The 13,718-nt window shown below is 34.8% G+C and overlaps 1 protein-coding gene across 4 annotated transcripts in view; it reads right to left on the bottom strand.

Annotated features, from left to right (window-relative positions):
• The window catches only part of LOC143150951 (matrix metalloproteinase-2-like), a 378,361-nt gene that overhangs the window by 263,145 nt on the left and 101,498 nt on the right, over positions 1 to 13,718 (bottom strand). For all 4 annotated transcript variants that reach the window (XM_076319589.1, XM_076319607.1, XM_076319580.1 and 1 more), the window contains one exon: positions 1,463 to 1,564. In XM_076319589.1, coding sequence (XP_076175704.1) covers positions 1,463 to 1,564 — 102 coding nt within the window. The remainder of the gene's footprint in view (positions 1 to 1,462; positions 1,565 to 13,718) is intronic.

Raw genomic sequence — 13,718 nt, 5'->3', positions numbered from 1 at the left:
CGTCGAGAACATTAGTAACACCAGACTCACCAACTACTTTCATAATCAAATATACTTCAAATTCCATGGTATATTTTCTAAAGACGTTATGACTTTTCTTTTATTCTACACTTGTGATCAATTTTATAAATTCCTCTTTCTTCTCATCGATTGGTGTTCTTTTTTCATATTTTTAGGTGCATATGAGGTACATCTCAACGTTCCAAAATCTGTCGGTAGATCCAGTGTTAAATATGGACCTAGAGTTAAATAACTCAACGAGGTTAGAGAAAAAGGGAATGGTGTCGTAGCTGGAATCATGGTCGCTGCGACAACTTGTGAAATGGGAGCGTTCTGACCGCGTGACAACGTGCATATCGTTCCTTCCGCGCAAATGAACCGCTGTTAAAGCATCTGGTACATGGAGATGAAAAGTGGATTTTATACGACACACTCAAAGAGAACGATACCGTGAGTGGTGCCACTACGTGCAAAGGCCAGGTCTGCAGCCTCAAAAAGTTCTTCTGTACATTTAGCGACACCATCGAGTTGCAATCGAGAAATGAAAGGTCTCATCACCTCTGGCATATACTGTGCTCAATTAGAAAAAGAAACTATGAAAAATAATACCAATGTACGCTCGAAAGAGTAAAAAAAGAAAAATTATTTTTCACACTGAACCACTCGTGACGCAAAACTTTCGAAAACGGTTACGCGAATTTGAGTGTGCAATTTGAAAACACACGGTATATATTCTCTGAAGATTGTTCCTTACACTATTTACAATATTTTCTTTCAGTAACTATTTTGTAACCATTTCAATACTTGCAATATTTCTCAAAGTGTGAACAATTTGAAAATGTACTCGAAGAAACAGTATTTGAGAACAATTTATTGAAAATATTAGTATTGTATGTTATTCATAAAGTATGTTTAATTATAATTTTTCACACTGTAAATATTCCACAGTTTGTGCGGTTGTTTGATTAAGAATTGTATTTTTACGATAATTGCAAATATAATTCTACTGATCGATAGACGATTATTGATAGTGAATAAATTAATGCATATATCGAGAGCTAATCGCTGGAGGATTTTTACTAGTGATTTTACTAGATTTTTATTAATTTACCCGTCAATTTAATATTGAACGATTGATCGAATCGACGAGTCAAAGAACAACACAAGCCCAAAATGAATTGTTATTCGATAATCTCGAAACATTTATTGCAACTTTCGAAACGCGATTTCTATTCGACGAAGGAGAAATATACCACCACGGATCGATTAGAAAAAACCACGGAAACGAAATACGATTGTATCGGGGACTATAGTAAGTATTCAATTCACACCTTCGACAAGTTTGTAATTTATAGCGTGCACATTTAATTTACAACGGTCGAGGAATCGCATCTGGTATTCTATGGCTGTTTCGATGGCGACTGCTCGAGGTATAAAAACAACCTCGAAATATCTCACTCACCTGTAAATGTTTAATAGCGCTCCTGAGCTGGTCGTCTGTCCTGAGGTTTCCGGTTTCTAAATCCGTCTGGGGTAGGTATCCAAATTTCATGAGATAATTTTGCTGTAACAAACAAGAAAGAGCAATCAACTTTTCGGAATCGAATACAAACTTTGAAATTATTTCTATTTTATTTCGTATCCTGCTCATTGGTAAACATTACTCCGAATGTAACAATAGGTTGTTTCAGCTCCTCGGAATGCGAGTAAATAAATTTTAAACGAAACTTTCTTTTTTACCCACACCAATCTCTGTTTTAGAAATATAATTAACATTCGAGACATTTCTACTCCGTTTCGCAATTAATTATTCGGTAATCGAAAATAAAATTCCTTGTGTATTTGATTTTATTTTTACGAAATTACTATCGATAGATTCGTAAGGTTTCCTCGATGAAGGTAAACCTAAACACGACTGTATTCGTATTATTTTTAATTATTTTTAAAAAAACTTTCATCGAGAATCGCCAAATACATTGATAATACTGTTATGAAAAATTAACGAAAGATACTACGTATTTGAAAATTGCGTTGTATAAATATAAACAGTGAGAATCGGTGTGAAAAACGGTTAGTCGAAAGCGGAGATTATTGCACTTTATTGCACTCCGTGGTGCAATTACGTCTTGTCTGCAATTATTTCTATTGCATTTTGCGACGAAACGCGATAAAGTGTACAGAGAGCTGTCAAGACGGTTTTTCTATTTATTTTTTTTTTTTCTTCTTCAAAGCAACAGTACGCTTTCGTCATTAACGTGGCCGTGACTGCACAAATGACTTCAATGGACTGCGGTGAAAGGTAATTGGAGATCATCAAAGGTGGAAAACTGGATGCTCGAGGTAATGACCGTTTGCACTGTCGCATTATTGTAATCTCCGAACCGCCAGGGTCTCGTGCATATTTAATTGTCCGCGTACTTCTTTCAACGCACGCTGAAACAATCCGCTATCTCGTATTTTCCGTAATAGTCTGTTATTCTCGATACACAATAGTTCGTTCGTTGTCTCCCGAGGCAAGAAATCGAACGATATCGAGCCCGGTGAACGAACTGGTCACGAATTGGGGATTAACGTCCCGAGACATTGATGACCAAGGTCTCCGTGTCTTATCTTATTAACATGTGAAGATTTTTTTCTCTTTAATTCAGACACGATAAAACGTGTACGCGATTCAACGGTTCAAAGGTTACACGATGCCGCAACTTGCAAATTTTGCAGCGTTTACCATCGATGCAAACGATCGTCCCTTGGAGCATCGATACAGGAATACTTTCTTCGTCACCTTTCATATTCGCGAATGATACTCGATCGGGACGAACTGAAATCGTTTAAACGACTCTGTTGAAATATAAAGGTGACCTTGAAGTTTCTCTATGGAAACTGATGCTACATTTTATACTAATATGCACGGGTGTATATTGTATTATATGTCCGTGTTGTGGTAACGATTTTATTTCAGACATTATCTTAAACTCTCTCGACAAGAAAAAAAAGAAACAGCGAAAATGAAGGAGAAAGAAATAATGGGTGGACTGGGGATAGTTGAACGCGAACGTTTCAAAAGAACGCTGCACGCACTGCAACGAATCGCCCAATTGCAAAAATGAAAATCTTTTTATTTTTGTAATTCAATTTTTTCAATTTATCTTTGCAATAACGCTGTCAACGAATCGGTGAGATTCTCCTGGTTAAAATGAGTCCAAACACGACGTGAATCGGACGAACTTTATTCGTAATGAATCTTTTCGAAATATGAAAAATAATAAAATAGTAATGAAATGTTTCCAATGTATGCCGTGTTTGTACTCGTTTTAATCGGGAGAACCTCGCCAATCTGTCGATACTGTTATTATAAATATAAAGTGAACAGTGTCGAAATTTAAATTTTTGTAATTTTGTTTTTTTATTTCATGTACTCGAGCTCGATCATTCCTGCTTGGAAGACTATTTCTTTCTTATTCTTGCTATACATATTCCCTATCTTTGTTCGTAGAATCGAATTATCATTTAACCCGAGATACCAAGCAATAGGGGAGTGATGAGAATGGTGGAATTTAGACTATTGAAATTTAAACAAAATATTATTTCGACCGATTCGTAAGTACAATCATCGTATCGTTCGATCTTAACGTTAGAATGTTAAAGTTATGGTACTATCTCAATGATTGTGCACAAATATTGTGAGCAGACACCGTTAATAATTAAAAAATTAAAAAAAAGAAATTTGAAACAAGTCAAATTGACTCCTTTGGTAGTTCTAATATTAAATTCATGGTACACCTGATTTCCTTTCAGTATCATTAGTTCCCTATTTAAATAATTGTGCACAAATATTGTAAGCAGACACCGTTAATAATTAAAAAATTAAAAAAAAAGAAATTTGAAACAAGTCAAATTGACTCCTTTGGTAGTTCTAATATTAAATTTATGGTACACCTGATTTCCTTTCAGTATCATTAGTTCCCTATTTAAATAATTGTGCACAAATATTGTAAGCAGACACCGTTAATAATTAAGAAAATTAAAAAAAGAAACTCGAACCAAGTCGAATTGACTTCTTTGGTAGTTCTAATATTAAATTCATGGTACACCTAATTTCCTTTCAGTATCATTAGTTCCCTATTTAAATAATTGTCCTCGAATATTCTAAGCAAAAAAAAACTCGAAATAAGTAAAATGACTCCTTTGGTAGTTCAGCTGTTAAATGCTGCGTTTGGCAGCTGCGACACATATTACTATTTATTCCGTTGCTTCGCTAAATGCCTGGAGTGTTCGATTAAAAGGAGTAAAAAAAATATCGACGTTTTTATTTGCCGAACAAATTTTGGAACACGGTAAAAATCGTTTCTAGGTGACCGCCGACGATATTCCCCGGTGATTCGAACTGCACTTTTGGCTGGCTTTTCCTATGCAGATACAAATCAAGTTGAAAGCACCTCGAATAGCTCTGCGGAACTCGCTGCCAGCATTCAGCCTGCAATAGGCCGCATCCAGTGATGCAACACGGAAGTGTATCACTGCAGGAACTTCGCTTCGTCACATAATACCTACACGTATTGCGTTTTATTTCGTTGAAATCGAATTGCAGTACACTTTCTTCCAGTGGTATGCAAACCTTCGTACAAGTTTAACGCATTTAAGAGTGGAAACCATACCGCAGAAGCGAGGTAATATCAGTCGCTGAGAGAAGATTAGAATTCAGAGGAGACTAACCGAACCGAGTCTGGAAGTTTCTCCAGACGATCTTCTCGATCCATGCTTCACATTTTTCATAAAACAATCCAATATTACTGACCCGTATTTCACATTTTTCGCGACACAGTGTAATATCCTTGATCCACAATTCACATTCTTCGCGTAACAATGGTAGTATCCTCGGTCGATTCCATGCTTCACATATCTCGATTGACAGGTTGCTCGATAAGTTTCATCGTTCGATAAGGAACGGAGATGTTAGGTTCGTTTTATTTTTCGAAGGAAGGTACTACTGTTCGATGAACACGTGTGAAGTTTCGTGTAGATCTCTCCGTTGGTATATTTACAGTCGTTCGTAGTTGAAGTGTCGTAGTATTTTTTTGCAATGGAAAAAAGTGACAAAACTTATTCAACAACCTGGTAAATGATGTCAGAGAAGTCTAACGTGCCAAGAAAAAAGAATTTGAACGTGTTGTGCGCTTTTGTACAAGCAACAAAAAGTGTCACTGTACGAGGATCTGGAGTAACAGCGTAGTATAGCGTTCCCTCTGTAAGTGTCGCGGTTTCTACCTCTCTAACTGTCTCATAGTTATCCCCACTACTTTCACTGTAGTGAAATACAGTTACTGCTTTTTTTAAATTACATTTATACATTTAGTATTAGCGATTATTAGCGACTTGGTTCAGTTTTGTTGGAAATCATTATTTCAAACTCATTTTTAAACTCATTTTTAATTATATATATAATATGTATATATATAATTGTATCAATCACTATTGAATCGATCACTGTAACTATCCTATTTATTATCGATATTAACGAACGATTTTGCAAACAATTCTGCAAACTTAAACACGTGTCCTCGATAATGGGAGCTTTTCATCTCGGTGACTTCCGGTTCCAGTTACTTCCTCTCGTGTAACCACGTTTCGTTTTATTCTTTCTCTCGTGTCGATTGCGCCGATAATGATAATAATTATCGAATTCCTGGCTGGCATCTTGGAATAACGTTTCAACAGTTCGCAAGAGTTCTGGCTCCGCCTTATCACTGTTGTTCCTTTCGTGGATCCACCTACGAGGTTATGGCTCTATCAAGGGGTGATTACGAGACCGAAGATAAGGGTAAGGGCCGACGAGATAGCTTCACCGGAAGAGGATACGAAGAGCATAATCGTAGGACCCTCGGAAGATGCGAACGAGAACGTTATTACGAAATCTTGCAAATCGTACTTTTGACGACTGTGAAAAACTATTAGCAATGATTGTTAGAATTCTTATTACTCCAAAAACAGGATCAGTGATTGGGATTGCTTCTTTGATAATTATGGGTATATTTAATTATGAAAGAAATGTGTCTTTCTGATTCTACTGGGTTGTTCATTTCATTTTTTTTTTTTTTTTTTTTTTTTTTTTTTTTTTTTTTTTGGTGAAAATGAAACATGATTTTTTTAGAGTGTATAAACATTTTATTAAATTATATATTCTTCACTTTGGAAAACGAAATGACTTTCTGAACAACCTAATAGGTTACAAGGGAACGTAGAGAATTATGTACAGAGGACAGTAAATTGTGTTTACAATTGTACAAATGGTAAATCTATTTGAGAGTATGTAGGTAATGTAATATGCTGCCCTCGAGTGTGGATTACGTAGACTAATTTAACAGTGACAAATTTCAACAGAGGAGACTCGAGTAAAACGTTAAAATAATAGTGATTATTGGTAAACTTTTTTACATTGTAACAACTTGATAAAACTTTTCGTCACTTTCTATATACGTTCTTTAACATTTCAAGATATAAATTTTCTCTTTTTCTTTCCTTTTGTTATGGTTTATCAACTTTTCGCAAAATAATGCTTCATTAGACTTTTTTGCAAATTCGTATATTATAGATGTGCACATTACAAATTGAAATAATATTTATTTTACACGTCGTCAAAACTTCAAAACCGTGCCACTACTAACTAATAAAGAAACCATTTTAAAAAATCAAATTCTCCGGAGTTTTGTTACACATTGAAAATTGTTTTTAAAAATTCTCTATTTCGATACGAAATACGAATTATTGAACTGTCTTTCAATCGATATGTTTCATAATGTTAATTCTTACTAATATCTGTTATCTTTTATCGTTAAATCATTGTTTCCAACAAATACACTACCTTGTTCGTCTAACATGTCAGTTTCTTTAATTGTAAAATTAATTCGAAGCACACCTGTATACACTTTTACTCCCAGTATTAAGTAAACAAACAAATCCCCTCGGTAAGATTTTTCGCGCATTACAATATTCCAATTTCACTAAAAATTTCTCAAAAAAAAAAAAAAAAAAAAATGTACTTATTATTTTTCAAATTGAAAATTCCAATATTTCGTTAAACACATGGATGTCTTCCCTGTAAAAGATAAGTTTCTTCGTCAAGGTGTTTCGAAACGTCGCGTTGAAATTTAAAATTCGAAAATATCGCAATTTTCCCTGAAATTCGTGTAACTCGTCGGACAAAGGGGACGATAGCAAAGAAATTGATATTAAAAAAAAAGAGACGACGCGAAACGCAGAAATTTTAACGTCTCAAAGCCGGTAAAGGAAACAGGAAGAGGAAAAAAAAACTGGGAAGCGGGGTAGGGGTAAACATCTCTTCCTTTCTTGCATCTTTTTGATTCGTATGTGTGTCGTGAGCTGCGAACAATGTCTGATCTACTCCTTGGATGGAACAAGATTGAAATGTTCTGCCAAGCCAGACTCCTTATGCGCGTTCCCCTTTTCGCCGAGAAAAATGAGACATTTCTCTCGCGGCGCGGTTATGAGGGAAAAATATGGCTCGCTGAAGACGTCGTGAGAGGAAAATGACAGGAGCGTGTTGTGGAAAACTGCGTTACATTTCACCCTGAAACTGCATCTACACGCAACCGGGCTCTAACACGGATACGTGGTATAGAATATAATGTATACGGTTGCTCAAAAGTTTCGAGCACCCTTCGATTTTTTGAATAGACAAATGGAACTTCTACTTGTACGTACACAAACGTTTTATCGGGAATTATTAACACCTAAACACGGATAGGGCATTACTGAGGTAAATAAGTATATATGTGAGTAGCTAAATGTGTAATCTGAGATGAAAATTATAATTGTAGAGGAAGTGATAAGTTGTTGACAAATAAACTGTTATTTAAAAACGAATGCTGCATTACTGAGGTAAATAAGTATGTATGTGAGTAGCTAAATGTGTAATCTGAGATGAAAATTATAATTGTAGAAGAAGTGATAATTTGTCGGTAAGTGAACTGTAGTAATAAACAATAGATAAATATATAATCTGAGATGAAAACTAAAAATTGTAGAAATGATAAATTATAAATAAACTGTTACTTGAAAACGAAACATAGTGTATACGTTTGTTAAAAAGTTTCGAGCATCTTTCAATATTTTAAATAAACAGGAATGAAAATTGTAATTGTAGAAGAAGTGATAAGTTGTTGACAAATAAACTGTTATTTAAAAACGAATACTGCATTACTGAGGTGAATAAGTATATATGTGAGTAGCTAAATGTGTAATCTGAGATGAAAATTATAATTGTAGAAGAATTGATAATTTGTTGGTAAGTAAACTGTAGTAATAAACAGTAGTTAAATATATAATCTGAGATGAAAACTAAAAATTGTAGAAATGATAAATTGTAAATAAACTGTTACTTGAAAACGAAACATAGTGTATACGTTTGTTAAAAAGTTTCGAGCATCTTTCAATATTTTAAATAAACAGGAATGAGAATTGTAATTGTAAAAGAAGTGATAATTTGTTGACAAATAAACTGTTATTTAAAAACGAATGCTGTCACTAGCCTACGAAACAGTATAATGGTCAAAATAATTAGATTATAATTGACCACTGGAAGAAACACAGTCAACGAAATGATCGAATTCGACACTTGGTACTTTTTCGAGAAAGTTTATAAATTTTTCGTGTTTTTTTCTAAACAGTATTTACAACGTGCGATGTTCATTCGATATTATACCGAAGTAATATCCTTTTAATATGGAAGAGTAAAATTTTCAACGAAAGAAATATGTATATAGAGGGAAGGAGGTAGGAATACGAGATAGGATAGTAATACGAGACATCAAGGGTTTGGGACCACTACTGACAGTTGTAGGAACACTTGGAAACTACGTGTTACATGTAATGCTTATAACGTATTCCCACACAGTCGTCCATGTTCGTTGGAAGTCTCAATGGATGTTGGTTTTCGGTGTTGCACAGTGAAGTTTTCATACGTTTGCACCACACTGGAATTTACAATCGTATATTTCACGATCTTTATTTCATTATAAACTCAGTTTCGAAACATAAGTAAATATTTAAAGTACATTGTGTTTTCGAGTGTGATCTAACTACAAAAAATGATGTACCAAATACGATTGTGTTTTAATGAGTAGAAGAACAACAAAGGAGTACTCACTGAACAAAAATCAATTTCTTTAAATAATTCATTGAAAACGAATACATGCAAGAAATATGTATACATTATAACATACTTGTTCTTACTTTTCCATAACTTCGATACAATTATTATAATTTATCACGATCAATAATTGTGCCAAATTGTTGTCTCTAGACTATATCACGAGTGGAAGAAAATTAAGAATCTTCTTCTAAATTGTACCGCGAGTTTCAAAAGGTTCAGAATCGGTAATCAACCCTGTTTATACTAAATTTACACTTAAATAGTTCTCAAAATACCGGTTACCTCGTGCGTTTACATGGCAACGAGAGAAATCGTCCGAGCTTCTAAAAATGTAAAAAAAATACGAACTTGTTCACGTTCACACGATCTTACATTCCTTGAAAAGGATCTGTCGCGTAAAAATACAAAGAAATAACTTGCACGAACAACCTTGACGAATACGCGTGCAGTTTAATTTCGAGTACAGATTACTTTTCAAAATTCCACTCGAATTTTATCTCTAGTCCCCTGATAAATTAATTTCGATCCCACGTAACGCGTGATTGAACTGTACACACACGTATGGGACTATAAATTAAAAGAACGATGGTTCTCCCTTTAAAAAATTAATGCTATCTCGACGTCATCCCGTTATCTCCGGCTAACAGATGGTTAATTCGAGAAAAACATTTTCCTCTCGGGGCCATAAAATACCGCGAAAGAAACGCTATCGTGCCCTTCTTTATTTTCAAGACAGCTTCCAATGTGGACGTGGATCATTCCACGAGCAGAGTGGTCGAAGAATTTTCTGAAATACAATCCACTCGAGTGGTATTGTTTAATCGTCGCGTTTTCTGTCCGGATTGAACCACGTAAATCGATCGTCTTGATTATCGGTATTATTGGACCCAGCGATCCAATTTCCTTAAACCTTAGCTAACCGAACATAAACCGAGTATGGGCATCAACCGAATGGACGATTTCTCTGGCATTGTTCCCTGGACTCTTCTTTTTCGCTTCCAAAACCGGTTGAACACGACGACTGCGTCATCGGTTGCACTACCATTTAAAGAAGATAATATATCGAGGAATGTCATTCGAGAGAGAGATATTTTTGGGCCAATCCTAGTGTACCTGACCAGGTTTCTCTTTGCTCGACTTGTGTCGATGAACCTTCGACTCGTCTCCGATTGTTCAGTAGGTATTAACGATTATTGTTGAGTAGGTATTAACGATTATTGTTGAGTAGGTATTAACGATTACAATAATCGAGTAACGCGACCCGACTGACGAAATTTAACAATCGTGACGATCCACGATACTTAATTTGTACACAGTTTAACTGAAACTGTTTTAGATTGTTGGTAAAAAATTATCGTAGAATCGTTCCTCTGAGCTTCGATTTTATATTTTATATTTTCGAAAGATCGAAGCTATTACAATACTCTTGTTTTTATTAATAGTGTAAAGTGGAACGAAACACGAAATGCTTCTCTTCCTGGGAATGATGTAGTATTATTGTAAATTAAACATTATTGTTTTAACGGAGAAACGTGTTTCGTTTTCAAATATACGGGTGAAGTGTACGTTTCGTCGTGCGCGTAAATAAATATTTTTCTACGCAAAATGGCGAGAGAAACGGATCGATTAAAGAGAAACGTGTGTTTCTCGTTAAGGAAAACGATGCAATGGCTTGTTGCAGATGCATTGTTGCGGATGCATTGTTGCACTCGCGGGAAAAATGGGGTCGTAAGAAATTAGACCTTTTTAAACCATTCAACATTTTTCACCGTTATTTTCCTCCATTTGCAAGGGGTAAAAGATATCACTTGCCCCAGTTTCTAACGTCACCCCGTAGCTCGTGAGTCGGAAGCTCTATTTTCTTCTATTCCTCAACTGCACATTCTCGACGAAAACTCTCGAGTGTTATTCTAATAAACGTTACTATAATAATCATAAATTTTCTTGCTGTAGAAGCTGACCTCATGGTTCGTTACGCTAAAGCAAAATATAAATAGAAAACAAACTAAAAATTGCGGTATGGAAGTACCAATAGAAGCTAGACAAAATGTTATTTGTAAAGTTTGCTTTCAAATCTAACCTCAAATTGTATTGTACGCAAAAGAAATATAAATATAAAGCAAACTAAAAATTGCGGTATGGAAGTACCAATAGAAGTTAGACAAAATGTTATTTGTAAAGTTTGCTTTCAAATCTAACCTCAAACTGTATTGCATGCAAAAAAAAATATAAATATAAAGCAAACTAAAAATTGCGGTATAGAAATACCAATAAAAGCTGGACAAAATATTATTTGTAAAGTTTACTTTCAAATCTAACCTCAAACTGTATTGCATGTAAAAAAAATATAAATATAAAGCAAACTAAAAATTGTGGTATGGAAGTACCAATAGAAGCTAGACAAAATGTTATTTGTAAAGTTTGCTTTCAAATCTAACCTCAAACTGTATTGCACGCAATAGAAATATAAATATAAAGCAAACTAAAAATGGAGTATAGAAGAACCAGGAAAAGTTAGACAAAATAATATTTGCAACACTGCTTTTGAATCTAACCTCAAAGTTTGTTACACGAAACAAAAATATAACAATACATAAAGCAAACTAAAAAATGTGGTATAGAAGAACCAAGAAATCCTTTTGAATCTAACCTAAAGGTCTGTTACACTAAATCAAAATATAAATATAAAGTAAACTAAAAAATAGAGTATAGAAGAACCAGGAAAAGTTAGACAAAATAATATTTGCAACATCTGCTTTGGAATCTAACCTCAAAGTTTGTTACACGAAACAAAAATATAACAATGCATAAAGCAAACTAAAAAATGAGGTACAGAAGAACCGAGAAAAACTAAACAAAAATGGATGCAGTATCTAGTAACGTGTTTAAACATAGGTCGATGGAATATCTTGTCGAAGTTTAACCTATGAAGCTATCGTTGAGGCAAATCTTCTCTTTGCGAGTAAATTGTAACTGATAGAGGCGTTTCCGGTTGCTAGTTCGATCGATACAGTACGTCGCGTTTAGACGACCATTTTGTTCATTACATTACACGAAACAGCGAACAAACAGGGGTTGCGCCACACCTATACCGGAAGTGATCGAAATAAGATCACAATCCACTGTTACGCGCTTAAGAGAATGCATAGCTGTCGAAGGACAACATTTTAAATATCTACGGGACCAAATAAGGTTAATAAACGACCTTTGTAATTCTTTTAATCCAAGATCGTTTTCAAGGTCATCTGAACTGCATCGCTGAATCTTACTATCAATCGCGAGTTAATCTTCAAAATTGTTGTTTATTTCGATAATTGTCCACGAATATTATAAGCAAAGACACTGTTAATAATTAATTAATAAGTGTAGAGAGAGTACCATTAGTTTTCTATTTCGATAATTGTCTACGAATATTGTAAGCAAAGACACTGTTAATAATTAATTAATAAGTGTAGAGAGTACCATTAGTTTTCTATTTCGATAATTGTCTACGAATATTGTAAGCAAAGACACTGTTAATAATTAAGTAATAAATGTAGAGAGTACCATTAGTTGTCTATTTCAATAATTGTCCACGAATATTCTAAGCAAAGACGCCGTTAATAATTAAGTAATAAATGTAGAGAGTACCATTAGTTTTCTATTTCAATAATTGTCCACGAATATTCTAAGCAAAGACATCATTAATAATTATTTAATTTTAAAAAGAAGTTCGAAACAGGTCAAATCGACCCCTTTGTTAGTTCCAGTGTTAATTCGCTCGCAAACGCGTTGATTATCGTCTCGTATTGGTCATTGTGTTCCAACGGTGGAAACAATTCGCGGGAATACCTTTATTGTTTATTTCAATTACCATTTCAAGCGACATTGGCGCCTAAGAACAATAACTCCACCCATCTTCGTCTGCCTCCTGTCGCGCGAACGTTTAACGAAGATAAACGCGTGTTTATAGCCGATGTGTTCGCTGTTGCAATATTATAAAAAAAAAAAAAAAAAAAAAAAAAAGAAAGAAAGAAAGAAACAAAGAAAGAAAAAACGGAAAACGACGATTCGGAGAGAAAAGATGGCGATGACACAAGGGAATGGAAACAGAAGAGAGACAGCCCCTCCGAGTCTCGGCTGTACACGCTTATCGCATACAAATCCGTTTAACGTCAAGAGCAACAATCTCTTCTGTGGACGTCGCCTGTAGCATTTAACTATTCTGCCGCGCCGCCAATTACGTCGAGCACAGCCGCGCTATCGTCTTCGACAAACCGTGACCGAGTTTCTTTCCGCGAGTTTTTCACATCGAGACAACGACCAACTTGCGAGAAGAAAGACCTACCGAACGATCTCCTCTCCTTGCACTTTCAATTGCCAGTCGCGCAAACTTTTGCGGATAAAGGCGACACACAGTAAACAATGAACGAAAATCGAAAAATGGTCTGGTCTGTGCATTTGACAAATTTAGATCTCCCCGTTGTAATGTTACAATGTACATTACAGTGTACACTGTACTAATATTTACATATTGTATTTGAAAAAAAAAAAAAACAGCGTTACGACA

This window comes from Ptiloglossa arizonensis, chromosome 1 (genome assembly GCF_051014685.1).
Source record: "Ptiloglossa arizonensis isolate GNS036 chromosome 1, iyPtiAriz1_principal, whole genome shotgun sequence".
NCBI lineage: Eukaryota > Metazoa > Arthropoda > Insecta > Hymenoptera > Colletidae > Ptiloglossa > Ptiloglossa arizonensis.
Note: the sequence above shows the minus strand (reverse complement) of the source record. Positions and strands in the feature narration are given on the sequence as shown.